We start from the raw sequence: 26255 nt of genomic DNA, 5'->3' as shown, positions 1-26255 counted from the left end.
ATTTAAAAAAATTCTAGCTTTAATCCTTCTAAAATGAATTGAATATGTGGCTAAGGAAATGGTGGGAAGATGACGAATCTTCATTCTGGCTACAATCCGCAAAGAGATTTACGATAAGCAATCAAATCACTTGACTCGTGTATCCTGTTTTTGGCTATAATGATAAAATCATTGGCTTTTTTAAACGTAATGAAAAAGAACAGGAATAGAGCTATACAAAATTGATGTTTAATAATAATAATGTATTATGTACAAAGTTAAAACTTTACTATGTTAAAGAAGTAATTAAGCTACCTCAACTTATACTGTTTTTTGTATTAAAATGTAATCACAATTAATCAAAATGTTAACTATGAACTCTGTATAAATAATCGTAATATATACAAGATTCTTCTCAGAATATTTCAAACTTTTTATCCAATTCACATAAACATTTTTTTTATTGAACATACATCTTACATTTTTCAACATTATTTGTAAATTTACAATATTCTTAAGGCAACTTTGAGACAGAGTATTTAGTTCTGTCTCTGGATTAAGTCCGACATTATACCGGGTCTACTCGGTTGCTTAATATCTATAGCTTAATCTACTTAACCTTCTTAACCTACTTAACCTACTTAACCTACCTAACCTACTTAACCTACCTAACCTATTTAACCTACTTAACCGTATAACCTAACCAAGGCTTTTTATGTTAAGGTATGTATTAATGGCGTAAAATGTACTTTAGCCCCTGTTCGTATTGTGTTAATTGCTACCATTTTACATTTAATATCAGTTATTGGAATAGTTCGAAGCGTTGTTGAAATGTCATTTTCGTATCCAATATAGTTATAGATTTTATCGGAGGCAATAGGAGTAGTAAAGGCTTGAAAACGTCTTACCAAAGGATACCCATGTACAACGACTGATCCTGATTCCTCGATGGCTTTTTCGTACTTAACTATGATATTTCTTTTTGTTAAAAACCAAGAATCCTTAAAATTTTTCCTTAACAAAAATCCTTGCCTAACTTGCAAAATTGTCTCATCCTTTTTTACTTTAAGTGTAGGATACGTCATACTTTCCTGGTTTCTTTGTGCTGCAGTGTCTATGTCTCGCAACAATATAATTTTTCCTATCGCTTGATGCAAACTTCGGTAGCCAGATTTTACGTAACTATGTTTGATTATTTGTAACATATTTTCACAGGAATGTGTTGACAAAGTAATCAGAGGGCCTAAATTGTTAACCTCTTCGTATACATGAAGCAAGAGATGAACATTACTCACTAGATGTATGCGATCGAACCGTTTGTTTACCTTATGATGAGAATGATCCAAGCTGCAGTCCAAGGGGTACGAAAGTGACAGCTCTACAGTATAACCGAACATGTCAACGCCTACTTCCGAATAATTCTATATCTCGCTGAAAGAGTCAATTATATGCCTGAACGAATCTACAACTCGCTGAACATATCTATATAATAATCCTCGAAAACCCTGTAAGAGGGGTTTTCAAATGAGAGAGTTTCTTCATGGCAATGGCAATTTGATCATGAAACAAAATCCACATTTCCTGTGAGCGCTTATTATTATTATTTGAAATAATTGATTTAGTTGTCGTCAAAATGGTATAATGTTTGATTAGGACCATTTTAAAACTAGGAACAAATAACAATATTACTATTGAAATAGAAGACTGTTGTCCAATTATTATTGTTTTAATGATGTAAATATAACCTTAGGCTGGTGTGATTCAAATCATTTCTAAAATAACACAGAAAAAAGTAAAATCTCATTAAAATCAACAAGTATTGAAATTAATTTTATGATAATTAATGAACCAACATGAATTCATATAAAGCACTTCTAGTATAAAAAAGAAAAAAAAGCGGTTAAATAGGTAGTTATGAATTGTTCGTTATATTGCATTTCCATAGCTTGGTCACAACGAGAAACTGTGCGAAGGAATTTTATATGCACATTTAATAGTGCACATTGTAATAGTGGTGGAAAATTTCTGGAGGAACTTCACAAGTATTTTGCAAAGTATTGGTCATAAACATAAGATTTTCAGTAACAGATTGAACAGTTATAATTAATGGTTTTAAATTTTCTGACTCGTCATCTTCTGTATCCATATTTGAATTATTTAGCACTGCATCATTTAATTGAGGTTCTATGTTTGTAACGGACTCCAGAATATCCAAATCTGTTAGCATTTCGTAGCAAACTAAAGATTCGTCGATGTTTAGACATTCGATTGCATAATAATCAGGATCCAGTTCCATTATAGCTTTTTCTAATCTCGTACCAGTTTAAAATTTATGATCAATATATTGGTGATCTTCAAGGGTCACTTCATTATTATTGAATGCCACAAATCCAGCTTTTCTAAAACAATTCTCGACTGTCTTAGGCTTAACGTCTTCTGCCCATACTTTTGCCACAATCTTGATTGCTTCCAAAACTTTTACTTCTGATGGACACTAAAAAATAAGGAAAATTTGGTGACATGAACTCATTGCAAATCATTAAATGCTTACTTTTTCCTCTTCCAATTCTTGCAATCGGTTTCTAACTAAATTATTTCGGTAGTAGTGTTTCAAATTTTTTATCACACCGAAGTTCAATGGCTAGAGAACAGATGTTGTGTTCGGTGGAAAATATTCTAGCTTAATGAAATCCAGCCTATCTAGAATGTTCTTTGGGTGAGCTGGGCAATTGTCTATGAATAAAATGACATGTCCCTTCTGTTCTCCAAACTTTTCATCCAACTCCAGCAACTATTTTTCAAATATAGCTGTGGTCATCCACGCTTTTGAATAGCTTTCATATAGGACTGGTAATGAATGGCAGTTTTTCATACACCTTGGATTTCGGCTTTTGCCAATAACTAGCAAGGGTAGCTTTTCACTGCCGCCCATATTCGTAGCACGCAATATGGACAATCTTTGCTTTGAATATTTTGTTCCATGGTATGTTTCCGTCTTGTAAGCGTATGTATTGCTTGGAAGACATTTACAAAATAGCCTGGTTTCATCTGCATTAAAAATATCACGAGGTTCGTATTGACGAATTAGTGTTGGCAAAATATTAGTTTGCCAAAAACTCGTTATGTTTATGTTCAGCAGCACTTTTTCCACGAATTCTTTTAAAAGTTAAATTGCTCCGTTTCAAGACACGACCAAGCCATCCAGAACTAGCTGCAAAATCAGAAACGTTCAATTTTTTGGCGAATTCCGTTCATTTTAACAATTTCGCCAGGCAGAGAGATGTTGTTGTTGCGAGCTTCTTGTACAAATATTTGCATAGCTTTTTATAATTTTTCATTCCGGAATCGGCTGGTTCTTTTCGTGTTTAATATCGTACCATTTTTTCAGTTTTAAAAGAGCTTCTTTTTCTACACAGTTGAGCTTACTGTAGGGAAATGAAACCAACGCGGAATAATTTCTTGCCGAAACGATATATTTAAGTTTGCCAAAAAAAAAATGTCTTAACTCCGCGAGTGGTTTGAAAAGGGCGCAAATCTTATGCTGCGCTCTTTTTATAGCCTTTTCCCTCGTCACTTCGGGTCCTAATCGGATTACGCTTCGTGTAGGTTAACCCTTCTGGTTTAATACTGGTCGTTCAGTACCTGTGTTGCGCTATGTAACTACACTTACAGTATTGCGTGAAACGCCGAAGGATTGGCTAAGTTCAACAAAACGTTTGCCATTTTCCTTTTCCGTTCGTTTAGGGTTAATAATGTATGCTTAGAGTTCATCTTAGTTTCAAGTTATTTTAGGTTCACTTCAAATTGATTCCCTCTTGATAATAACACTTGAATGGCTAGCTCGCTCAGAAAATACTGATGCCCAAATTAGAGAATATTGAAATGTTAGGACATGTGACGTCGCTATGGGAAACCATGCATAAAATTTCAGATTAGAGAAGTGCGTCATGAAAACGCCATGTACAAATAAGAAGGATACAGATTTAAGAGGTTTTGCAAATAATAGGGGCAAAAATGTACTGAAATTAAGGGACTTTTAAAAATGTTCAAATTAGAGGGGTTTCTCAAATTGGAGAGGTGTCAAATAAGAGAGGGTTCACTGCATCTATATAATCCACGAAAATCCTGTAATTTTGTCCACTAATATCACATTAAGAGCAATAGATAAAGCCTTATTAAGAAACGCAAACATCTTTTCAAACATCAAACAAAGTTGCCTTTGGTATTATGATATTCCGTTTGTCTTTCCGCTTGGCTCAGAAAGACGTTTAAAAATCGATGTAGGCTTGTCGTGAAACGGAATGTCCAAAATTTGCATTACCTAAGCCAAACGGAAGCAAAAATAACTCAAGCGACATTCCGTCATTTGAATGCTACGGAAATTACTAACAACAGTAGAAAATCGCATAAAATGTAAGTATAGAACGAAATGAATAAATAGGAGTTTGTTCATAACAGACAGAATACCTTTTTAAGCAATATTTAATATTCGATTTTCAGGAAAAATGCTGAAGGAAGTACTACTAGAGTACAATATTCATATTGGAAACTTGGACTGGAAACAAAAATGATTGATGGAAACTGCTCCAGACATCGCCAGAGCATTGTTTAAAGGCGATCAAACCCGATTCTGTAGAGAAAAAATTGCGACTTAACAACAATTCCATTCATGCAACTGCTGGAGGGCCGTGCCTTAAGCCTGTGAAATATATTCACGAAAAGGGGCTGGCTGTGATATTTGGAGGAAATTTGAATAGGAAAGTGTACACCTTTATCGCTGGTCGGTTTGCAACTGTATATTCGTTTGTCCTTTTTTTGTATATAATAATTCATGCAGTTCATAATTCATGCAGATCGAGCAGTTTCTAACGTCGAGTAGTTTATAACCTAATCTTAGTTTCCTAACGCATTGTTTCATGTACAATTCAAATTAAAGTTCGAAAATAATTATTCAAATTCCAACAAAGCCTCTGAATGAGTTAGAAGAAAGAGTTTCATACTTAACCAACTTAAAATTAACAATAGTGGGCAATACGGGCAAATCACATGGCTACCATCCACCGCCAGCAGAGATAAATAATAACCAGAGCACCAACAATCATAACAACAACACAACAAGCAACAATGAGCAAACAAATAACACTTACATAAGTTCTAAAGTTTTGGATAGGTTATAAATTAGAAAAATAATAAGACGGTTAAGCATGTACCATTAATTTATATCAATTAACTTAAATTAACTGAAATAACATAGATAATTAATACCAATTTGGCATGGCTCACAAATTGGCATGTAGTGCACTCGATGTGTGTATTCTCGGGCCGCAGAAGAAGATGGTAGGGAGTTCAAGGCTATTTTCATATACTGCTATAAGTTTACGGTCTAGGCAAAAATGGTCATTGAACTAGACACATCGCACAAGCTTTCATTCATCTCACAATGAATGCTCAGGTACCATGTGTGATTGTACATCCAATGTACAATCCACATCCAATGGAAATTCTGCTATTTTATATGCGATGCACATATTGTGCAAAGCACAATAGCACACATTAATGATTTGAGTTGCTTTCTCCGGAGTATAATGTAATTGCCTAGCTCCCAATAGACATCGAAATCGGTTCTTTAGGGCACCAAACGTACGTTCAATAATCTCACGACCTTTTGCATGGTTTGTATAAAACGTTGCTTCCGGTGAATCTGGAACAGCGTTACGTTTTGGTGTCACCAACCAGGATTTTGCTGGATATGCTGAGTTACCAATAAGAAGAAGAAAAAATTGATTTGTTTACACTATACGGCGGGTTAGTAACGACCTAATACTCTGTAGCTAGGCTACCCAACTTCGTTTTTTTGTGCAAAAAAAAATGTCAAGGCCGGTAACGTCCCAAACATGCGCATCGTGATTTGCCCCAATGTATTTTGCGTTTACATACCGTATGCGTTTTACATACCTAATAATATATTAAACATGAATGGTGTCAGAAAGTGTATGTAATTTGTAATGTTAGAATGTTTGTTATTTATTTGAGTGGTTATCTTACCATTAACGCATTTAAGCTGTAGAAGCCCTTTCTGTTGTAGTGTTGATCCCTATCATGGGTTGGTGCAATTATTTTTATGTTCGTACCATCCACACACATCACTACTCCGGGAATACCACTTCTGGATAAGAAGTATCAACGCGCCTCCTGCTGCTCCTTATTACTCATTTCTACACTTATCCATTAAAGGTGTCTTCTAATATTTTAAAAGTTTTTGCAAAAACGACTGAAAATGTCGGTTGGGCAATTGCCACTTTGAAGCTCTGTCCTGCACCATGTTGATAGCTTCCTTCGGCTTAGAACCGCAACGTTGTCGCAAACATTTCCCTATGATTCAAGCCTTTTCCTTATTTTGGAGGAAACTTGAGAGCAATCTCAGTAAAAATGTCCTTAACATCTCCTTAGAAATGCGGAAATCTTTCGTAAGACTAGAATGAAACGAAAAGAGTAAGGGTTATCTTATCACATTCCAATAAACTTATAGAACTTACGCATGGTTCGGAAGTTCCAAGGGATCAGCCATGCTGCGTAGGAATCGTCGCTGCGCGACAAGATTTTCCACTCTTTCACTATCACTGCTATCACTATCACTAACGTAATACGTCGAAATCATGATTATGCGTCTAAATAATGTATTTTGATCAATCCAAATTTGTTACCAAAACTACACGAACACCAGTGTTTAATTTTCAACGGTATGTTTTTTTTTCATCAGCATGCTTTGATATATTAAAATAAAATCAATGAAACTTTCGTCGACTCCAACGAGCAACCATAATGCGAATTTGCTGTCCGTTTGAATTGTGACTTTCCGCTTGTCCATACCACCATTGTCGATTGTCTATAATTTTCCATTTCACGGCATACATCCATAAAGGTTATAGACAGATTCTGAATTAAAGAAGGATTGAAATAGCTATGCTCGATAACATTTTCAAATCTATAACATCCTAATTATAAATCTGGAAAATTGGAAATTTTCTGCCAATGTAACCAACAACATACTCAAATCTATCTTCCTCTTTATTAAACTTTATTATTGGGCCGCTATCGGTACTACTATTATTATTCATATCATTCCGAATTGTATCCTTTTCTATAACGTTCATGCTTGGCAAAGATAGTTCAATATTTGCTCTAGAATACATTATAGCAGCGAGTAGGAGAGTCTGTTTCAGTTATCCGTAGCTCATCGTCATTTTTTTATTGCTATATGCGATCAAACTACACTGATACTATCGAATATTTTTGTATTTGCTTGAGTGCTTCTGTACTATACCTCCAAATTTGTATTTAAATGGAAGTTATTTGCATGAGGATTGACTTTTGAAATGTTTGATGGTTATTTTTACCTATCTCTCACAAATTATATATCATTTCAAACATGTCATCTAATGCTTCCAACAAGGATTTGCTATAATATACAAGCTAGATGTTTCGCTTCGCCGTTATTTGAATGACGCCTTAAAGTAGTTGCTGTTGTTCTCGACAATAATTGAGTTGCTGAGCTTACATTCTGCCGTTCGCGACTAGACTTATTCAAGTATTTACTACTTAATTCAAATAATCGAGCCAATAATGATCCTAGATTCCTAGATTCTACTAAGATGCACAATGGTTCAATCGCATTATTTCTTTCTTTGTATCTAAAATGAATTGATCAATCAATTAACCAGTTTCTTATTAAGTTTAAAAGGTGAGGAGCATTAGGTAGTAGTCCTCACTCACTTACTAACGCTGCGAAATCTACTCCTTTTTTTGTTGAGCTTTTGTATTAAATCTATTACAGATTACTTAGTCATAAATGGGTCGAATTTGATGAAAATATGCTGTTATCATACTATGGGCTTCACCGACTGCTGAGATCCAGAAGACTTCAAGCTTGCACGAAATGTGAGATATATCGCACATTTATTTGCCCGGTGGTCCTCTACGGACACGAGTCCTAGACCATTCGAGCGGAGGATGCAAACGCTCTGGGCGTGTTTGAACGACGCATTTTCCGGACCTTCTTTGGCAGTGTGTTCGAGCATGGAGCGTGGAGGAGAAGGATCAACCGAGCATCCTGACGGTGGCGAAGGCTTGCAGGATACGATGGCTGGGGCATGTTATGAGGATGCCGGACTCATGCCCCACCAAAAAGGTGTTCGACAGTGATCCCCAGTTCGGCGTAAGGCGCAGGGAAGCACAGCGAACTCGATGGCTGGACCAGGTGAAGCGAGACCTGTCAGAAATCGGGTGTCTGCATGGATGGGAGGCTGCAGCCAGGGACCGAGCATCCTGGAGAATTGTTGTTAACCGGGCCATGTTATATCGACGTGCTCTATCGTAAGCAGGCCAACAAGAGAGATAGAGAGATAGAGAGAGAGAGAGAGAGAGAGAGAGAGAGAGAGAGAGAGAGAGAGAGAGAGAGAGAGAGAGAGAGAGAGAGAGAGAGAGAGAGAGAGAGAGAGAGACATAGAGAGAGACATAGAGAGAGACTGTTTCCACTGTCTTAATAAGCCTCTGGCCATTACCACTTGTATGTTATCATGCGCTCAAGGAAAAGGACAAGGACAATAAAAACTAGGATATCGACCTATACACCTTTGTTGCGGTTTATCTTGCATATTTTTAAAGCTTGGATAAAGCTGGCAAGGGATAGTGTAAGTCTGTTGCTATGCACCTATAGGCTCGTTTTCGGAAACATCGCAATGTAAGTGAAGAGCTTATTTCCTCAACTGTCCATCGCTCATCGACCAGTTAAACGAACAGCTAGAAGCGCCACTAGCAGATAGTGTCATGCTACTGCCACCTAGCATAGAAGAAACACGAAAGGCTATCCGTCGGCTGAAAAATAACTAGGCACCCGGAACCGACGGAATTGCAGCTGAACTGGTCAAGAATGGAGGTGCACGACTAGAAAACGAGATTCATCAAATTGTTACTGAGGTGTGGGATAGCGAATCGATGCCTTGTGATTGGAATCTCGGCATCATCTACCCCGTATACAAGAAGGGAGACAGGTTGGACTGCAACAACTACAGGGGTATTACGGTGTTGAATACCGCCTATAAAATATTCTCCCTGATCCTTCAGGATCGCCTTGTCCCGCACGTCGAAGAGATAGTAGGAAACTATCAAAGAGGATTCCGAAACGGAAAATCAACCACTGATCAGATCTTCACCATGCGGCAGATCTTGGAGAAGATGGCTGAATACAAAAACGACACATACCATCTCTTCATAGACTTCAAAGCCGCATACGATAGCATAGCCAGGGTAAAACTGTACGACGCTATGAGCTCATTTGGAATCCCGGTCAAACTGATAAGGCTAATTAGAATGACTATGACCAACGTCACATGCCAGGTGAGGGTGGATGGAAAACTCTCAGGACCTTTTGCTACCACCAAAGGTCTGCGCCAGGGGGACGGGCTTGCTTGTCTCTTATTCAACCTGGCGCTAGAGAGAGCCATCCGTGACTCGAGGGTGGAGACTACGGGAACCATCTTCTATAAGTCAATCCAGATCCTGGCATACGCTGATGATATAGACATCATTGGTCTGCGGCTCTCCTATGTAGCAGAAGCCTACCAAGGGATTGAGCAGGCGGCAGAGAGCCTCGGATTGCAGATAAACGAGGCAAAGACCAAACTGATGGTGGCAACATCAGCGGACCTACCAATAAATAATCCGAATCTACGTAGGCGTGACGTACAGATAGGTGAACGCACTTTTGAAGTCGTCCCACAATTCACCTATCTTGGGTCAAAGGTCAGCAACGACAACAGCATGGAAGCTGAGTTGCGCGCAAGGATGCTGGCTGCCAACCGGTCATTCTACAGCCTGAAAAAGCAGTTTACCTCAAAGAACCTGTCGCGACGGACGAAGCTGGGACTATATAGTACCTATATAGTACCAGTACTCACATACGCCTCTGAGACATGGACACTGTCCAAATCTGACGAAACCCTCTTAGCCGCGTTCGAGAGGAAGATGCTCAGAAGGATACTTGGCCCCGTATGTGTGGAAGGACAATGGAGGAGCCGCTATAATGACGAGCTATACGAGATGTACGGCGACCTCACTGTCGTACAGCGTATAAAGCTCGCCAGGCTTCAGTGGGCTGGCCATGTTGTACGCATGGAAACGGACGACCCAGCCCGTAAAGTCTTTTTAGGCCGTCCACAAGGACAGAGGAGGCGTGGTAGGCCCAAATTGAGGTGGCAAGATGGCGTGGAGGCGTCCGCCATTAAGGCCGGGATAAGGGACTGGCAGACGAAGGCGCGAGACCGTGAGCGGTTTCGGACACTCTTGAGGCAGGCCAAGACCGCAAAGCGGTTGTAGTGACGGATAAGTAAGTAAGTAAGTAAGTCCATCGCTCATGCTTCTTTTCCTTTATGTTAAGGTATGTTGTCATTCAATAAAATAGGGGGGTTTTGCGTATTAGAATGAACCTTTTCCACCCGTTTGGCTTACTAGCTCCTGTTTTGATATTGAGGAGTATCATCATGCAAGACTTTTGGAGAAGTGGCATGGATTGGGATGCTGAAGTGCAAGACCAAGACTTTCAAAAGTGGCAGAATTGGGTAAACCTACTTCCGGGTACCTACGCCCTCAGTATCCCACGGTGGTACTTAGGAAGCAATGTGAAGAAAAATGACAAATCTATCCAGCTGAATGTTTTCTAGGAGGCGAGTGAACAAGCAGACGGATGCGCAGTCTACTTCAGGTTCGACACAGGAAGCGAAATACACTACATACCTCGATTAGAACTGGAGGCAACACTGTTGGGAGCAAGGTTGGCACGAACTGTTTGCAAAAGCCACGATATCAAGGTGTTGGAAAAGTTTATCTATACCGACTCTGGAGTGGTGCTGAATTGGATTCGATCTCCAACACGCGACTTCAAGCAGTTCGTAGCTTATCGCGTGGGCGAAATAATCGTTGATCGTTGACGGAACTAGATAACTGGAGGCAAGTGCCTATCGAAGAAAACCCAGCCAGAATGTCTTACCAAGCGCTGCCGTGAGACCACCATCGAAACTCAAGGTAGATGGCTTAACGGGGCGAGGTTTCTCAACCTACCCAAAGAAAACTGGCCAGCACAGAGCGCTCCACTAAGTACCCTTGAGTCCATCTGACACATCACAACGTGTCATGCGATGAACCTACAATAGATGTCACCCGCTTCTCCAGGTGGAAAAAATTATTGCGAGCAACCGCCTTTGTACACCGATTCAGACACAATTGCCAACAAAAGTCAAAAGTTAGCCAATAATCTCCGAAAATGCGACCAAATCTCAGGCATGCCGCTTAAAAAGACATGTGCTATCTGACGAACAGCCAATAAGCACGGAGGTATAGCTTAGGGCCGAGCAAACACTGTGGCGCATGGTTCAAAAGGACGCCTTCGATAAAGAGATGAAGGACGTAGGCAACAAAGATGAAGTGGATCGCTCAAGTACACTATATGCAACAACACCAATCCTAGATGAACAGGGTGTTCTGAGAGTGGATGGTAGGACCGCCAAGGCGAATTTCGCGTTGTGTGACACACGATTTCCCATACTCCTCCCGAATCAGCACCCAATCACAAATTTACTGATCCTCAACTAACACTCGAGGTACGGACATGCGAATCGAGAGGCAGTGGTAAACGAGATCAGACAGAGGTTCCACATTACCCATCTGCGAGCAGCTGTTGATGGGTCCGCGAGAAATTGCCAGCGCTGTAAAATAAAGAACAGTCAGCCCAAAAATCTTCGCATGGCGCCTCTTCCGGCTGAAAGACTTACCGCGCACGTCAGAGCGTTCAGCAACACAGGAATCGACTACTTGGGACCGCTAGACGTCGTTAACGGGAGGCGCAAAGAAAAGAGGTATGTTGCCGTCTTCACCTGCCTCGTGACCCGTGCCGTACATCTCGAGGTGGCTTATAGCCTCTCCACCACGGCGTGCATTATGGCCATAACACGGTTTATTGGCAGGAAAGGGCCACCCGCAGAGATCTGGTTCGATAAGGGCAACAACTTTACCAGCGCCACCAACAAGCTAAAAAGACAGTTAGCGTTTGTGAAAGTGTCCGCGCAGCTATGGTGAGTGTTCGCTAACACCAGGTGGAACTTTAACCCACCATCCGCACCACAAATGGGTGGCGTTTGGGAGCGCATAGTGCGCAGTGTCAAGGAAAGGATGAGCCCACTGGACGACGGACGCATCGTAAACGATGAAACTCTCCTAACAACTAGCCGAAGTCGAATGTCAGTTGAGTCAAATCTGGTCTAAAGCAGCACATGCGATCGTGTCCGGATCTTAGCGATGCGTTGAAGAGTAGCTGCCATAGATCCAAGGTTATTGCGGACGGCATACAGGAACGCTGGTTGATGGAGTATTTTCCAAATCTCAACCGTCGGACGAAATGGCGAGAGGAAAATCCTTCGTTGCGTGTCGGGGACCTCGTCTTCATCGCGGAAGGACACCGGAAAGATTGGACACGCGCTCAAGTAGAAGAAGTGTTCACGGGTAGTGACGGCAGAGTAAGGCAGGCGATTGTGCGTACAGCGCAGTGCAAGCGCGTGAAACGGCCAGTAGCGAAGCTAGCTAAGTTGCCAGTAGAGATTGAAAGCAGGAGTTGAAAGAAGGAATTGAAGGAAGAAGGTTGATAGGAAGGTTTTCGATGCAAAGTATTAAGTGAATCCGTAGAACTATTGGATCCACGTGGCGGGGGATGTTGGCACGAAAACAATTAAAGATAAACAAAAAATGGGCTGTCACCGAGTGACATCGAGAACCGAGCTAGATAGAGCGTGGTTTGAGCAGATAGCGCAGGTAGTTTAAATTCCCACCTGCAGAGAGCAGCTTCTCGTGAAAATATCCACGAACAAGGCTGTTGATCCAACACTCGAAAGTCCGAAACGTGCGCCTTCGCGTAATCGGGAATATGCCAGTAGCATTCGACAGCAGGAATAGAGCGACCAAATTTTAAAGAGCTGCAATTTTGAGATAAGTTACAAAGCCGAATAAAGTTCAATCCTGTAAAAAAGTCTAAATATTTCGCTCGATTTTCTTCGAGCTGCTTACAGTCTGACATTTACGATTCCTTACAGCTTCCGAAGATCAGCCATCCTAGTGTAGTGTTGAATGCCACCGGCTCGTTATATTCCCCTTCTAGGCTTTTCGTTGCAAACCCTAGGCTCGCGGTATCCAGACCAATTAGCAGTCGAGGGTGTGCATTGACGTATGATTCCATGTCTACTCCATCTAGGTGTGGGTACCTTTTTCCTAGTTCGATCCGGTTCAACGCCTGGGGGCGGATGGATAAGTTGTAGATAGTACGGGCGTCACTTACCGTGAAACGGTTGGGTCGTTTGGAGCCGGACTCCTCGAATCCGACACGTTTGAAGTCGTCCTCTCTGTTTGATATTCCTGCAGTCCATTGCAGGTAGATAGGATTTGTTGGTCCATCTAATTCTAACTCGTCCGCTTGTGACTTTTCTATTAGCGTCAGTTCGGAAACGTCATCGAACATAGCGTATGTTTGTACACTTTCTGTTTACCCGTGGTAAATATTGTGGAGACTGACAGCGTAGCGCAACATTGTGATTCTGGGTTGCTCGCAAGGTGCGACATTTCTGGACGTCACCCGCGCTGTCCGTCGAGGGCAACTGTATGAAGGAGCGAAAGGGCCGCGTCATCGCGGCTAGGGCACGACGGCCGTTCACCCGGCCCATTCGGTTCTCGGGTCAGGAACAAATGCGGTTGCTGTTACGCGGCTGCGCCGGGGTTTTACTGTTCAACGAATTTTTAATGTGTTAGTAGGGGAAGACGGACACGTTAAGGAAAATGGTAAAAATCTATGGATATATAAGTGCAACGGCCATGAAAATGTGCATACATTATCTTACACTCATGTTTTATCAGAAAATGTGTTGAAACTTTTAAGTTTCCATCGATTTTTGCGTTTTTTATGAATGAAAAACATGATTTTTTTTTCGTGCAGTTTTGAAATGATCGGGTAAGACGGACACCTGATATGGGAAAGATGGACACCATGAAGGGTAAGATGGACACCTATAGAAAACGTTGGAAATTGAAGAGTTTTACAGTACTTTAACATGATCTGTTTTTTTCTTCACTCCTTTTACAAAAAAAAGTAATTCATAACAAAAAAACAAATTTAATCAACGAAAACCTAATGAAAAAAAGTACACATTTTTAACAAACATCATTTAATTCATTGCAAAAATCAGGTAATAATCAATGAACACAATATTTTAAGAAGAAAGGACATAAGAACAGTTTCTGCAGAATATTTTAACGATGTTAAAGCATTCTGAGTGGAACCAACAGAAGCATTTCGAACACATAGTCCATCCTGTCTCTTGGTCTGAATTAGAAAATTGGAAACCACATATAGGGTGTTACACATCGTGTCGGTCTTGGACTGATTTTGATTCGTCTTCTTGAAAGATACTTTTCGTTCTTTTTTCATAGCTGGAATATTTTGGTTGGGTTTGACTTTGTCAAAGTAATGACGTACTGATTAGAGGTAATGTCAGCTGCTTTCTCTGCTTGACGTTTTTGTTTGTTGGATCTTGGGGCTACCATCTTAGGCAATGGTAGTATTGCTGTTGGTGACACTTGAAACATCGATTTTTCAGTAACAGGGGTTGAATTTGCAGAACTGCAACCTACGAAATCTTCAGAGGAAACTTAAGTCTCCTTATCTTTAAAAGATTTAATGGAATCGAAGCTTCTAACCGTATCAATAAACGATGCGCAATCTCAGATTGCGCATATATTTATCTGTCAAAAAATATATCGTTTCCGCGAAGCCAACCCTGGCCTATAAACGTCATTTGCATGCGTTGTGTTGTTTTGTTTTGGCTTCCGCCACAACTGAACGTGTTAATCCGTAAGCAGCTTCATTTTCCAGCCATGAGTGATTATTTATCAAACAACGATCATAATTACAACCGGCGTCTTCGGCGAAACCGTCGGTGGTGGATGCGACCAGTTTTCTTCCGCAGAAGACAGGATGGAAATCGTCTGTTGGACGACATCAAGGCCGAAATGGTAAACGATACGATAAAAAATTTTATGCGGATGAAACACGAAGATTTCGATCGTCTTTATGCCTTGGTCGGTCCAGAAATAAGCCGCATGGATACAAATATGCGAGAAGCGATCACGGCCCAAGAAAGGCTTTTAATAACATTGCGGTATTTGGCAACGGGGGAGACATTTGCAAGCTTGCAATACTTGTTTCGGGTAAGTATGTTTTGTTTTTTTTTTCTTGTTTCGGCGGTCCGATTGGAGACGGTAGTGGCGTCGGTCTTTTCCATGGCAGCACCGTGGCAACATCGAATCTCATACAAACCGTCTCCCCGTACGCAGGACTGATAAAACTTTTTCGGACAAAAGCAAGTGAAGAGAAGTTAGCAATCGAAAACGATGCAAGAGCCTAATGTTGAACAAATTAAAATGAAATGTTCGGATTTTAATGAGTATTGTATAATTTTAGGTTTCTAAATCATCGATTGCCAAAATTGTAAAGGATGTGTGTGCTTGTTTAAATAAACATTTGCGGAGCTATGTAAAGGTATGTTTTTGTAATTTTTTTTATTTTATTTTTTATTGTGTTCCAGATCCCACTCCAGCATCGTCTGCCGCAAACGATTAGTGGCATCGTTTTGTTGGTCTGGTGGTAAATGGATTAACCATGCCCCCACCCACTGGCCAAACATGGACAAATAATTTTCCATCGCTGGAGTGGGTGCTGGGCTTGGTGCTGGGGTCGGTGCTGGGGTCGGTGCTGGGGTTTGTGCTGGGGTTGGTGCTGGAGTTGTTGTTGCTCGGATTGGTGCTGGGATCGGTACTGGAGTTCGTGCTGGGGTTGGTGCTGTAGTTGGTGCTGTAGTTCGTGCTGTTGTTGGTGCTGGATTTGGTGCTGGGATTGTTGGTGCTGGGATTGTTGGTTGGGGCGGAATTGAGGAATAGGAACAAGAAGGGATTGGGTGGGCTTGGGTGGAGGTGTCTTGTTCTAGGTCGTCATCGAACTGAAAAGGGAGATAAAAAATAATGAGATAGCATAATCAAAAAGTTACAAAATAAATAAGGTTGCATTGATATCCAACGACGAGCAATACATATGAGTTAAATTTATGAAATATATAATTAATTTATCTTTGTATGTGTTATTATCATTTCAGATGCCGTCCACAGCAGAAGAATGGAAGGAGAAATCAAAAAAGTTTGAACAAAGGTGGAATTTTCCGCATGCAATTGGGTCCATTGATGGCAAACACGTACAAGTGGAAAAGCCTAGTAATAGTGGATCAGAGTATTACAACTATCAACATTATTTCAGCATTGTTTTACTTGCGGTAGTAGATGCCGATTACAACTTTTTACATGCAGATATTGGAGGAAAAGGTGGAATATCTGACGGAGGTGTATTTAAAAACACACGCTTATACCAGAGGCTGGAAAACAACAGTTTGAATGTTCCGGAACCTGAACCACTGCGAGTTCCATATGCAATGCGAGTACCTTACTTTCTTTTAGGCGATAAAGCATTTGCTTTTACCAGGTACTGCATTCGACCATTTGGAGGCATGCATGCGGAAGGGACAATTGAAAGAGTTTTCAACAAACGTCACTCTCGTGCTCGAATGATCGTTGAAAATGTGTTCGGGATTTTAGCCAACCGTTTCCGCATTTATAAAAGCCCGATTCTGCTAGAGCCAGAAGATGCTAAAACGGTTATTATGACAACAATATATCTCCATAATTTTCTTCGACAGAGTGCTTCACGAAATACATACACTCGCCCTTCATCTTTTGACAGGGTCGTCAATGGGCGTTTTGTAGAAGGCGAGAGAGCTCCAGCTACAATGAGCGGACTACAAGGCATACCCTGTCGCACGCCAAACGACTTGTTGAATATACGTTTACACATTGCACATGATCTTAAGTATAATAACCAACTTAATCATTAATGCAATACAACTCTTTGTATGTGTCAATTATTAAGCTAATTAGTAGTTATTAAATCGTAGAATGTGCGTAGATTACATGCAATTATACATTATATGAATAATATGCTAACCCACATCGTCGTTAGTACACTTGTACCTTTGCATTGTCCACCCACCATTGTTTAGATGAAAGAATGGTTCAACGTGAATCACGCTTGGCAAGTTATTCAGATAAAACGATTTATTTGCGATCGTTTGAGAACGGTCCATATGAGGCTTCAACCCATGACGGGCATGTTGTTGCTGTGCCACAGGACCGCCCTTAACTCGCAGTGAAATATAAAATTTACAGATAAATAACAAAACAACTTACCGTATCGAGATGCGTGCCGTCCTTCATGGTATCATCGAGGAACCTCATCGCGTCGAAGGCGAACCATCTTGGGTGGAAGACGTCCTCAGCCGCTACGAATGATACAATTATGTCATTGAACAATTTCATATTATTTTAAATTTGATAAGTACCTGCTCCGCTTTGCTGACTTTTACGCAGCTTGGACTTATAAGTCCTGTAGCTGGTCAGCAGCTTCCTCCACTGGTAGCTCGCCTCTTCGACGGTGAGGTCCAAGAGTCCACCAATCTCGGTCCACGCATCCCTTCGCCGAATACCGTTTTTGTAGAACTCCGACCGCTTTTGCCATAAAGCAGGCCGTCGTTCCACCTCGGCAGTTAGCCGAAGGCTTTTCTCAACATTCTGGAAGCAAATCAATAATAAAAAAACGATTAATCTCGACTCTATTCATTCACCATCCCCATGACCCCGTTATTATTTTGATGGCCCGGAAGATGCAGCAGTTTTCTTCCATTATCAGTCCTCTAACTCGAGAGAGCTGTAATATAAAATATTTAAATATACATAAACGTTCCTGTAAAAATAAGAAAGTTTTTTTTAATCGCAGCGGCAACAGCAATAGCTTCCATTGTAGCAGTTGGGGTAGAGGTTGCAGCAAAAATGGTGCAGGAAAGCAGGGCCAGCAGGAATAGTTGGTATTCCGAAATATAAGAAAGATTTCCTGTTGGAAGAAGACCAAAACCGCATAACCTACATTCCAGAATTCCAAACGATTATTAGTGTATGCGGACTAATAAGAAACAGAACATCCCGTGGTACAGCCAGGTCAGTTCTCAAAGAGCTGCAATGTACAAATAAAACATTTCAGTTCAATGGTTTATTCCTGTAACAATAAAGACTAGCTAGGTACATTAAATTAGTACAATTTTTACAATTTACTATTTTTACAATTTAATTTTTTTACAATTTTTGCAATCTACAATTTTTACAATTTGACTTTTTAACAATCTACAATTTTTACAATTTTTTTTAACAAACTGCAAAGCAGCTGTCGTTTAAAAAAATTGCCGGTAGCTGGAGAAGCAGCAGCGGTGTTGTTTTTTTTCCAAGCAAGAAAATAATCGAAATTTAATAATAATTCAATTGTTGCCCATATTTCTAAATTTCTTTAGTATAACCGCATACACAAATCACAAACACTGAACATATATCATTTAAGGAAAAATAAAGCTACAAAAAAAAAACCCAAGCATTGCTTCCACTACAAAAACACCGGTATAAAAAACAGAATGATTATATATTTACCAATTTTATATAGTTCCGGCGATTCGGCACGTTCGGCGATTCGTTCTCCATGGCTGTAATCAAAATTTAATTAGATTTTTGGCTCAAAAATCAACGCTCATCTCATATTTTTCGTTTCAATACCTACCGCTATATGTAAACAAACGTATTAATCCAAGATTGCGCTAAGATTGCGCATGAATTTTCGAGATTTATATGTCCGAGATATATAAATATTTTTTGACAGATAAATATATCAAATCGGGCCGTTTGACAGATAAATATATGCGCAATCTGAGATTACGCATCGTCTATTGCTACGGTAAAACTTGCAAAGGTATTTCATCTATGTAAGCACCAACTAATTGATCGGTTACCTCTGATGGTGCAAACGCATCGTCGTCAAAAATGTTAGGATTGTATGGCCTACAACTTTCCCAGGGTTTTGCTGTAAGAATTTCTCCACTTCAGAAGCATAATATGACTTGAAGGGTGCTGTTGCGCAGCGACCACATCGAAGGTGGCTGTTAATTAAATAATTTATATTTTGTTCTTAGTAGGCTATGATAGCTTGTAATTTAGAGTATAAAAGGAGGAAATAGTTATAATAAATCAGTCTTACACCAGCATTTCATGAGTGAGTTTCTGTGTTTGGTGTTAAGATTCTCCCGGGTGAAACCAGGGCGAATACGATTGCCTTCTCGACAGCGCTTAACGAAATCAGTAGCATCGCTACCACGGCATAGACCTCCCAATTTAATTTGGAAAAGAGGTAACTAGCCTGGTAGGCCAATACTGAAAGTAGTTTGGTGAAGGAGAGTTGGACCGTTGACGCTCCCGAAACCCTTTTGCCCGGGACGTTCTGTTCCGTGGCAGCAGACGGTTATCAAGCGCTCCAGAACGACCGAAACCTTCGCGGTGGGCTTGGCCGTCGGGCCCGGAACAGGTGCCATAAAAGACACGTCCAGTGGTTGTATTTTGTTACTGCAATGCGGAGGTAATACTAAGACAGTGACGAAATTAGCTCTGGCTTTCTCAGTAAATGCTAGGTTCTTCGTATGGGAAAAATGTCCGTCAATAATGAGCAAGGCCGGTTTATCTTCGGATGGCTGCACATTATCCAAGAAATGATCAAACCAGTCATTGAAGATTTCCACAGTCATATAACCGAAAAAATTGCATGCAAATTTGCTTCCACATGGTGCTCCTTTCTTCAAAGCGTCAGGCATTCGCACACGAGCAAAAATTAAAAACGGAGGAAGGTGTTGTCGTGCTGCTAACATGCACATTACTGCTGTAGTCGATACCCCACGCTCAGCGGAGATAATTCCACCGACCTGCTTTTTTCCTTTCAATGCTGCTATCTTTCGTTTCTTAGGGGGAACCTGTAAAATAAAGGAATTCTATATTTTGTTTTTCACAACACAAAAAATATAACCAAATGCTTACAGCACATATTCCAGTCTCATCTGCGTTGAAAATACAATCTGCCGTGATTTTAGAGGAGTTCAGCGCGGCTTCCAATAAATTAAAGAATGCAGAAACCGATACCTTATTGAATCCCCTAGCTCTAGCAGCAGAGGTTGCTACAGGCATCCTGAAGGACAGCTTAGGGTTTCGTTTTATAAAATTGCTAAGCCACGCTACCCCAGCAAGTTTAGTGACCTTGTTAAAAGGGTGCTGCAAGCTATTTTTTTGCGCCAAGTCAAACGCTAGTTTTCGAACATCGATCTTTGTGATTCCGTAGAACCTCTTTTCTAGTTCTAAAAGGTGTGCTACCAGTTCTTCTTCTTGTTGTATACTTACTACAAAATCAATTGACCCCAGCCGTGGCAAGATGTTGGTTTGCTTAGGATGCCTTATCAGAGTCGTGCGAGGAACCGAATAATTCAATGCTGCTGTTTTCACCGGAGTTCCATTCTTCGCAGATATTATTGCCTTTTCTAGCTGCTGGTTGGTCCATAACTTCCGATTACTCCTACGAATGTAATTTGTTGGCATCTGTTAATCAATAAGCAACAGCAACACAAAATAATGTAAAACTTGCGTGTCCATCTTTCCCCACAACAGAGTGTCCGTCTTTCCCGCTTTGGTGCTGTGATACTTAAAACGATATGGAACTAATTATTTTGTTGTTTTAATTACCGTTCTTTCGCCAGTTTTATGCTCGATAGTCAAGCTAACACGTTCAATTCGAAAATCCACCGGAAATATAAACTATGCAAGAATTACAGCTTAACACCTGAAGTAGCAAAATTACATCCAGTACGTTACTTGGATTACTTTTTTTTGTTTGCGGCCAAATTTGACAAATTTAAAGGTTGTCATGTGGACAGGGGTTCTCAAATGTGTTTTTATACCTTTAACTTGAATGCTACATTTTTAAATTATTTTATAATTACTTTTATTATGTATTTTTGAGAAGAGTCCATCTTACCCGCAGTGTCGGTCTTTTCCTACAATCCCCTAATAAAGTGCGCTTGTTTTGTTTGTAACTTTTTAATTATGTGTAGTTCAGTGTGTTATTCAAATAAGTGAACGGACATTTGAACACAACAGTAAACCTCTGGCAGCACTCTAAGCAGTGTAGAGGAGCTTAGCTGATGTATGTTGCATTGATATGTAGCGTTCCTATGGGCGGCCTCATTTCTTTCCTCGGGGTGGAGTAGTGGGATATGCCTTTGGTTGCATCCGTCCACTACACAGTTCCTTCTGTAGTCGTACGTCCCGGCATGTTTCTTTAAACATAGGAAAAATACATTAGTAGATTGAGCGGCGTCCTATCGGGCATCGCTGTTGAATCCCAAAAAACGCTCGCATCGTATTATCGTCGGGCACGTTCCGTAGCATATTACATAATTGGGTGGGAGCACCCTTGGCTGGCTTGCTCTTGTCTGATTACACACGTAACACAGGTAAGTTTTCGCAGTATTCTCCCCAGTCAAACTTCATAGTGGATTGTAGTTTGTTCACCAACGCGTCCAGAAGGGAGGAATCGTAGAAAAAGGTTCCATGTCGGTCACCACCTGCTTGCACCGTAGATAGGATGTTCTTTATAGCCAGCCCGAAGTCAACCACAGTTGATGGTCGGTCTAGGCAGGGGGAGGTCAGATCTCTTATGCGTTGTGCACACTGATCAATAATTCTCCTTGGCATTCCGAATCACATTCTAAACGTTTTGATTACCTCGTCCACGTTGCAGGATTGAAGGAGATAACCGTAGACCGTCTGATATGCTAGTCCCTTAAGGGAGGCTTTAAGACGCTGAATGTTTTCTCTGTTTGTCACCCCACACATTTCGGTTGAATTTTCAAATGCCGCATGGAAGTCCGACCGCTCTTCTGAGCATCTATCGTACATGGGGAGAATTGCTGGGATGATTTGTCGCGTTAGTAATTGTTGCTGTATGGGTAGCGTGCGTTGGGAGCTAGAAGTGTCTCTCATGGATGGTGGTAGGTACTTTCTCATTAAAGATGTTGTTCTCTCGTTGTACGTGTTTTGCAATAGGTTGTTCTCTTTTGAAAACCTCATTGAGCTAGGTTGGTGCCTGCGTGTTTCATTCTCTCTCGGATTGGCGAACTTCTCCGATTCTGCTCGTGCATCTACAACCTCCCAATAGACAAAGCCGAAGTCGCTCGAAGGAAATAAGGTTCGAGATGGGTCCGAGGGAGCTTATCGCTCGAACCCTTGCTCAACGTTGAGCGGAAGCGATGGCTCGAACCTTTCTTCGTGTAAAAAGCCGAAGTTGGTTCGGGTTTCGAATGGGAAAAAGTAAAACAACACACTCACACACACTGCGCAGTCTGATTTTGGGGCGTGCCTTTTTTTCGTGTTCGCCTTGGGGGGCAGGTAGGGTGGGCGGGTTAAGGCTGAGCCGCTTGTGCCTTGTGGAATCCTCTTTGCTGTCTGTTTGCCTGTGAACTGATGGAGAGTTATATTTGTATGTGGATTAAAGGGTATTTACCGCCAGGTTTGCATGCATCCTGCGTTTGTGATGGAAGAAATGTTTGAAACCTGCCGGTCAAACAATTTAACTATTTATTACATCGCGCTTGGTGAGATTATTAATGCAATAAGAATGGATCTTTTCCATCGTTTGATTGTTGTCTAGTATCACAGGCACAAGCACCCGCGTAATGAAGAGATATCCGCTTACTGCTGAACATTTCAAATATGTGTGTTAGAAGAAATCAACAGGTTTTTGATTAATATCTTTGAAACTATTCATGCTATCCAAAAACGATCTTCGAGAGCTAGATTCAGCAACTCAAAATATACTTAGAAAAAGTTTTTCGTATTTTTGTTTTCTTTTTCATGACGGGTTCAGAAACTTTTTTTAAATTGATAATATCATCAATCTTAGCAATGCGGCTTTTTTGCGCCGTTTCTTCTGAAAATATTATCTATAGAAACTTTCACGTGTATTTTCATAAATTATTTGAAAAGTAATGAAAAATTTAGAAAATGGTGAAATCAATAACATAGTAAACAAATATTGCAAAGAACATAATGTTTTTCATCATCATGAGCATGAATCCCACCGCGCGGAAAAGTAACACACCCTTCCTACAGCAGCGCTGGCATTGGACTGACCAAACCATGGGGAATTGTTCGGGTCCCGTCAACTGAATGAGAAAACCCCGCTGCTTCCCATCTTCATCGATACATTCGCTCCGCGCACACACACATCTACACGCGCTGTGTTTGCAGCTGTAGAACTTGATGGAGAATGCATGCTTTCTCGCTCTGGCACAGATTACAAGGTTCGAGCGACTTCGGCTTTGTTTGTTGGGCTTTCTCGCGGTATTGTCGTCCCGAAGAGTTTGGGTTTTTGCTATAATTCCCAGATAGCAAAGCCGAAGGCCTTTGTATGGGAGCCATCGCGCTCATCAAGGCTCACTTAGTCGCGCGCATAAAGCAAAATGTGCGCGAAGGCGAAAAAACCCGAAAGCGCTTCGTGTGGCCCTCTCTCGTGTTTCTAGTTTTATTCTCTCTCGCATGTCATCACTCTCTCCCAGTTTTTCGGATTGAAATGAGAATTCACTCTCTTGCTTTGGTTGCGGCAGTCTAGCTGCTTCACACTCTTTATTCTCTTCTTTTTGCAATTCCCACAAGAGGATTCACACATGTGTTCTCACATACTTACATACACATACACGGTGGTTGGAAGCCTGGCGCGGCTGCTTCCAATTCTGTCTTTTCTTCTTTCCTCTTCACACCGCGCTGGAGCCCGTGGTGGTGCGCGTGTTCAGCCTGCTTGGTTCAGGAAAGATGTCATCAGATTTGGCGCGCCTCAACCGCGGTGTTGTATGAAGGCTGTTGATGAAAGTACACAATTAATAGACACACTTTGTTAAAAAATTACACTTGATTTAAAGATGTGACAAGCTTACCTTTGTGCTCGAGGATCAATTGAACCTTGAACGCCTGTGCACACAGTGTCGCAATTTGAAGAGATTTGGAGAACAGCTAGCGGTAGCAGCACACATCTGAAACTTGTAAAGTGCAATGTTTTATTTAGAATAAATGTCACATAGCACTAGACACTTAGAAAAGGACACTTACCGAAACAATTAGATGATAACAATTCGTCCTCCGATAAAGCAAAAAGAATACCGTGGATGGTGCAGTACGGGTAAGTGTTTTACGCAGGAAAAATAGTTCACGCAGCACACAAACACACACTCTCATGTCCACGGTTCAGAGCACACTGAAGTCGCTCTTTGGCTTGGATGGAAAAGAGCAAACACCCAGATGAGTGCGATGGAAGAAAATGACTTGTTTTCAACAGGGATGGGTAGAATCAAACACACGAAGTGTGCAGGAGAATTCTCTTCGTGTGGCAAGAGAGAATTGACTAACACCCTGATGAGCGAGAACGCAACAAACGTTGTAGAATGTAGAAATGGGATAGGAATAGTGAGCGAAGGCAGTTTTTGGACATGAGGGGGATGAAACTGGGAGAAAAAAGCTTCGGTTGCTACTTGGGTTGCGTCTTAATCTCTCACATTGGGCTTACCTGCTTGAGTGCTTGTGAGTGGCTTAGGGTATCTCCCTAAGCCTTCCTTCTCATTAAACATTGCGAGGGTTGCGAGTAGTATCATCTGCTCGAAATCTTATGGTTTAAATAACCTTTATTTATTTTTTCTTAATTGTTTTGGCAGTGTTATTCGTCTAAAAGATCACTGTTTAAATTTTTGTGGATTTTTGCAACATAAAATGTCAAAATTCAGGTATTGAGTTTGTTACAAATTGCACTGTTATACTTGCTCTCGGGTGCTATAATTGTAACTGCTAAAACTAGGGGCGAAAAAGCTTTTTAATGCGAGGGCTCCGGGGCTATGAACTTGTATGGCGTGCAAGCCCTTGCGCGCCCTCGCAAATCGCTATCAATTGCATGGCGGGCTCAACCCAAGGATGATTGGAGTGGATGCGTGGTTAGCTTTCTCCATGATTGTGCACTCAACTGGTGCAGCGATTTGCGACAACGCTAAGGGCTTCTTGTTCAGAGCATGCGCCGATGACTCGATCATTTTGCACTGCGTACTCTCGGCTGCATCTCCGCTGACCCATGCTGCGATTCGATCGTTACCGTCGATAGCTAGTTCATCCAGGAGCGATGCCGTGTCTTCCTTGTTGGCTAGAAGAATCTCTTATTGGCGCCTCGTAAACTTCCTCATGGATTCTAACTCCCGTCTCACGAAACTCCTCCTTCTCCGCCATCTGTTACAACAGCAGATATAAACGCGTCTTGTTTACTCTGCTACCAGATCTAGAATTAGGAGCAACGTGGTAAGCCGGAGGGTGGTGCGGCGTTGAAGAAGGTCCTGTAATTGCTTCATTCCTTGGACTTGCCGGTTTCGGGGCTGCCGATGTAGGGCTTGAAGCCGCAGGGAGTCCTGCTGCCTCCTCATCATTCCGCTTCTTACACGGGCGGCAAATCCAGCTCTTTTTTTCACAGCGTTAGACACACTTCCGCACGTGTAGTGGTGCCAAATATCACAGATATCACATGCTACGACGTTGTCCTCCTTCTGCTGCACGCACGTGCCGCATTTCACCTTACTCGCGCTCAAACTCTCTTACGTTCGCCATCGCGCACTTTTAGAGCGTATCTTTGCTTTCAAACGTAGAACCAGGATTTTTATTTATTTGTGGTAAAATGACTCAAAGGCTTCGACTCGGCTTCTTTAACGGAGTACTCAAAATCAAATAAACTAAAAACTACGTTGATCTCGATTTATTTGCTTTGATCTGGCTTTGTTTTTCTTTATTCAAGTAAGGGTACACTGGGAGAGCGTTAAAACAAATCTGTGTTTCTCCTTTGCTTATTTTGTCGCTACATGCGGTTTCGTATCGTCTTTTGGATTGCCGCGAACGTTCGGTTCTGCTCGTCTATATCGTGGCGGCTCTCTAGCGTTCGGTTCTGATCGTTCGTCTCAGGCGTCCATCTAGCGTTTAGTTCCATCCGTTTTGTCGGGCGGCTTGTGATAGTTGGCTGGCTATCAAAGCTCTTTTGAGAACAGTTTGGTTTTAGTTATTTTTGGAGCTATAACGCTAAGTTATTTTGGGAAAATGTTATTCTTTTTTACACGTTCCAACCAAAAACAAAACAAACCGTAACGCATCTG

At 41.2% G+C, this 26255-nt stretch overlaps 3 protein-coding genes and 1 long non-coding RNA gene across 5 annotated transcripts; 1 reads left to right on the top strand and 3 right to left on the bottom strand.

The window, feature by feature from the left end:
* Positions 1 to 5414: 5414 nt before the first annotated feature.
* LOC121592211 lies at positions 5415 to 6637 on the bottom strand. The gene is made up of 4 exons (XM_041913617.1): positions 6516 to 6637; positions 6025 to 6145; positions 5931 to 5934; positions 5415 to 5680 (listed from the first exon to the last, which is right to left on the bottom strand). Exons 1-4 carry the CDS (start codon positions 6635 to 6637, stop codon positions 5415 to 5417), a joined length of 513 nt encoding a protein of 170 aa, XP_041769551.1.
* An 8212-nt stretch (positions 6638 to 14849) lies between these two features.
* On the top strand, positions 14850 to 17369 carry LOC121593556. The gene is made up of 3 exons (XM_041916023.1): positions 14850 to 15279; positions 15533 to 15610; positions 16221 to 17369. The coding sequence occupies exons 1-3, from the start codon at positions 14872 to 14874 to the stop codon at positions 17007 to 17009; spliced, it is 1275 nt and encodes a 424-aa protein (XP_041771957.1). The 5' UTR covers positions 14850 to 14871; the 3' UTR covers positions 17010 to 17369.
* LOC121591563 lies at positions 17335 to 18696 on the bottom strand. The gene is made up of 3 exons (XM_041912213.1): positions 18646 to 18696; positions 17514 to 17742; positions 17335 to 17453 (listed from the first exon to the last, which is right to left on the bottom strand). The coding sequence occupies exons 1-3, from the start codon at positions 18694 to 18696 to the stop codon at positions 17335 to 17337; spliced, it is 399 nt and encodes a 132-aa protein (XP_041768147.1).
* Positions 18697 to 23676: 4980 nt separating this feature from the next.
* On the bottom strand, positions 23677 to 24235 carry LOC121593534. Of its 2 annotated transcripts, none has more exons than XR_006004798.1 (3): positions 24190 to 24235; positions 24018 to 24113; positions 23677 to 23940 (listed from the first exon to the last, which is right to left on the bottom strand). It is a non-coding gene; the product is annotated as an uncharacterized LOC121593534 (long non-coding RNA). The 2 variants fall into 2 exon arrangements; XR_006004799.1 differs by having other exon boundaries at positions 24018 to 24119; positions 24190 to 24234.
* Between the last annotated feature and the right edge of the window lie 2020 nt (positions 24236 to 26255).

Source organism: Anopheles merus, chromosome 2L (assembly GCF_017562075.2).
Source record: "Anopheles merus strain MAF chromosome 2L, AmerM5.1, whole genome shotgun sequence".
NCBI classification, from domain to species: domain Eukaryota; kingdom Metazoa; phylum Arthropoda; class Insecta; order Diptera; family Culicidae; genus Anopheles; species Anopheles merus.
This window is presented reverse-complemented; position numbering and strand designations above follow the sequence as displayed.

What these genes read in the sequence shown, in the direction of transcription:
- LOC121592211 (XM_041913617.1), bottom strand. Translation starts at nt 6,637, where the DNA reads ATGATTTCGACGTATTACGTTAGTGATAGTGATAGCAGTGATAGTGAA. An exon ending in TTGGAACTTCCGAACCATGC is followed by an intron (nt 6,146 to 6,515) that starts GTAAGTTCTATA and finishes CTTCTTATCCAG; the next exon opens with AAGTGGTATTCCCGGAGTAG.
- LOC121593556 (XM_041916023.1), top strand. Translation starts at nt 14,872, where the DNA reads ATGCGTTGTGTTGTTTTGTTTTGGCTTCCGCCACAACTGAACGTGTTA. An exon ending in GCTTGCAATACTTGTTTCGG is followed by an intron (nt 15,280 to 15,532) that starts GTAAGTATGTTT and finishes GTATAATTTTAG; the next exon opens with GTTTCTAAATCATCGATTGC. An exon ending in ATTTGCGGAGCTATGTAAAG is followed by an intron (nt 15,611 to 16,220) that starts GTATGTTTTTGT and finishes TTATCATTTCAG; the next exon opens with ATGCCGTCCACAGCAGAAGA.
- LOC121591563 (XM_041912213.1), bottom strand. Translation starts at nt 18,696, where the DNA reads ATGGAGAACGAATCGCCGAACGTGCCGAATCGCCGGAACTATATAAAA. An exon ending in GCCGGAACTATATAAAATTG is followed by an intron (nt 17,743 to 18,645) that starts GTAAATATATAA and finishes ATTTGCTTCCAG; the next exon opens with AATGTTGAGAAAAGCCTTCG. An exon ending in AAGTCAGCAAAGCGGAGCAG is followed by an intron (nt 17,454 to 17,513) that starts GTACTTATCAAA and finishes TATCATTCGTAG; the next exon opens with CGGCTGAGGACGTCTTCCAC.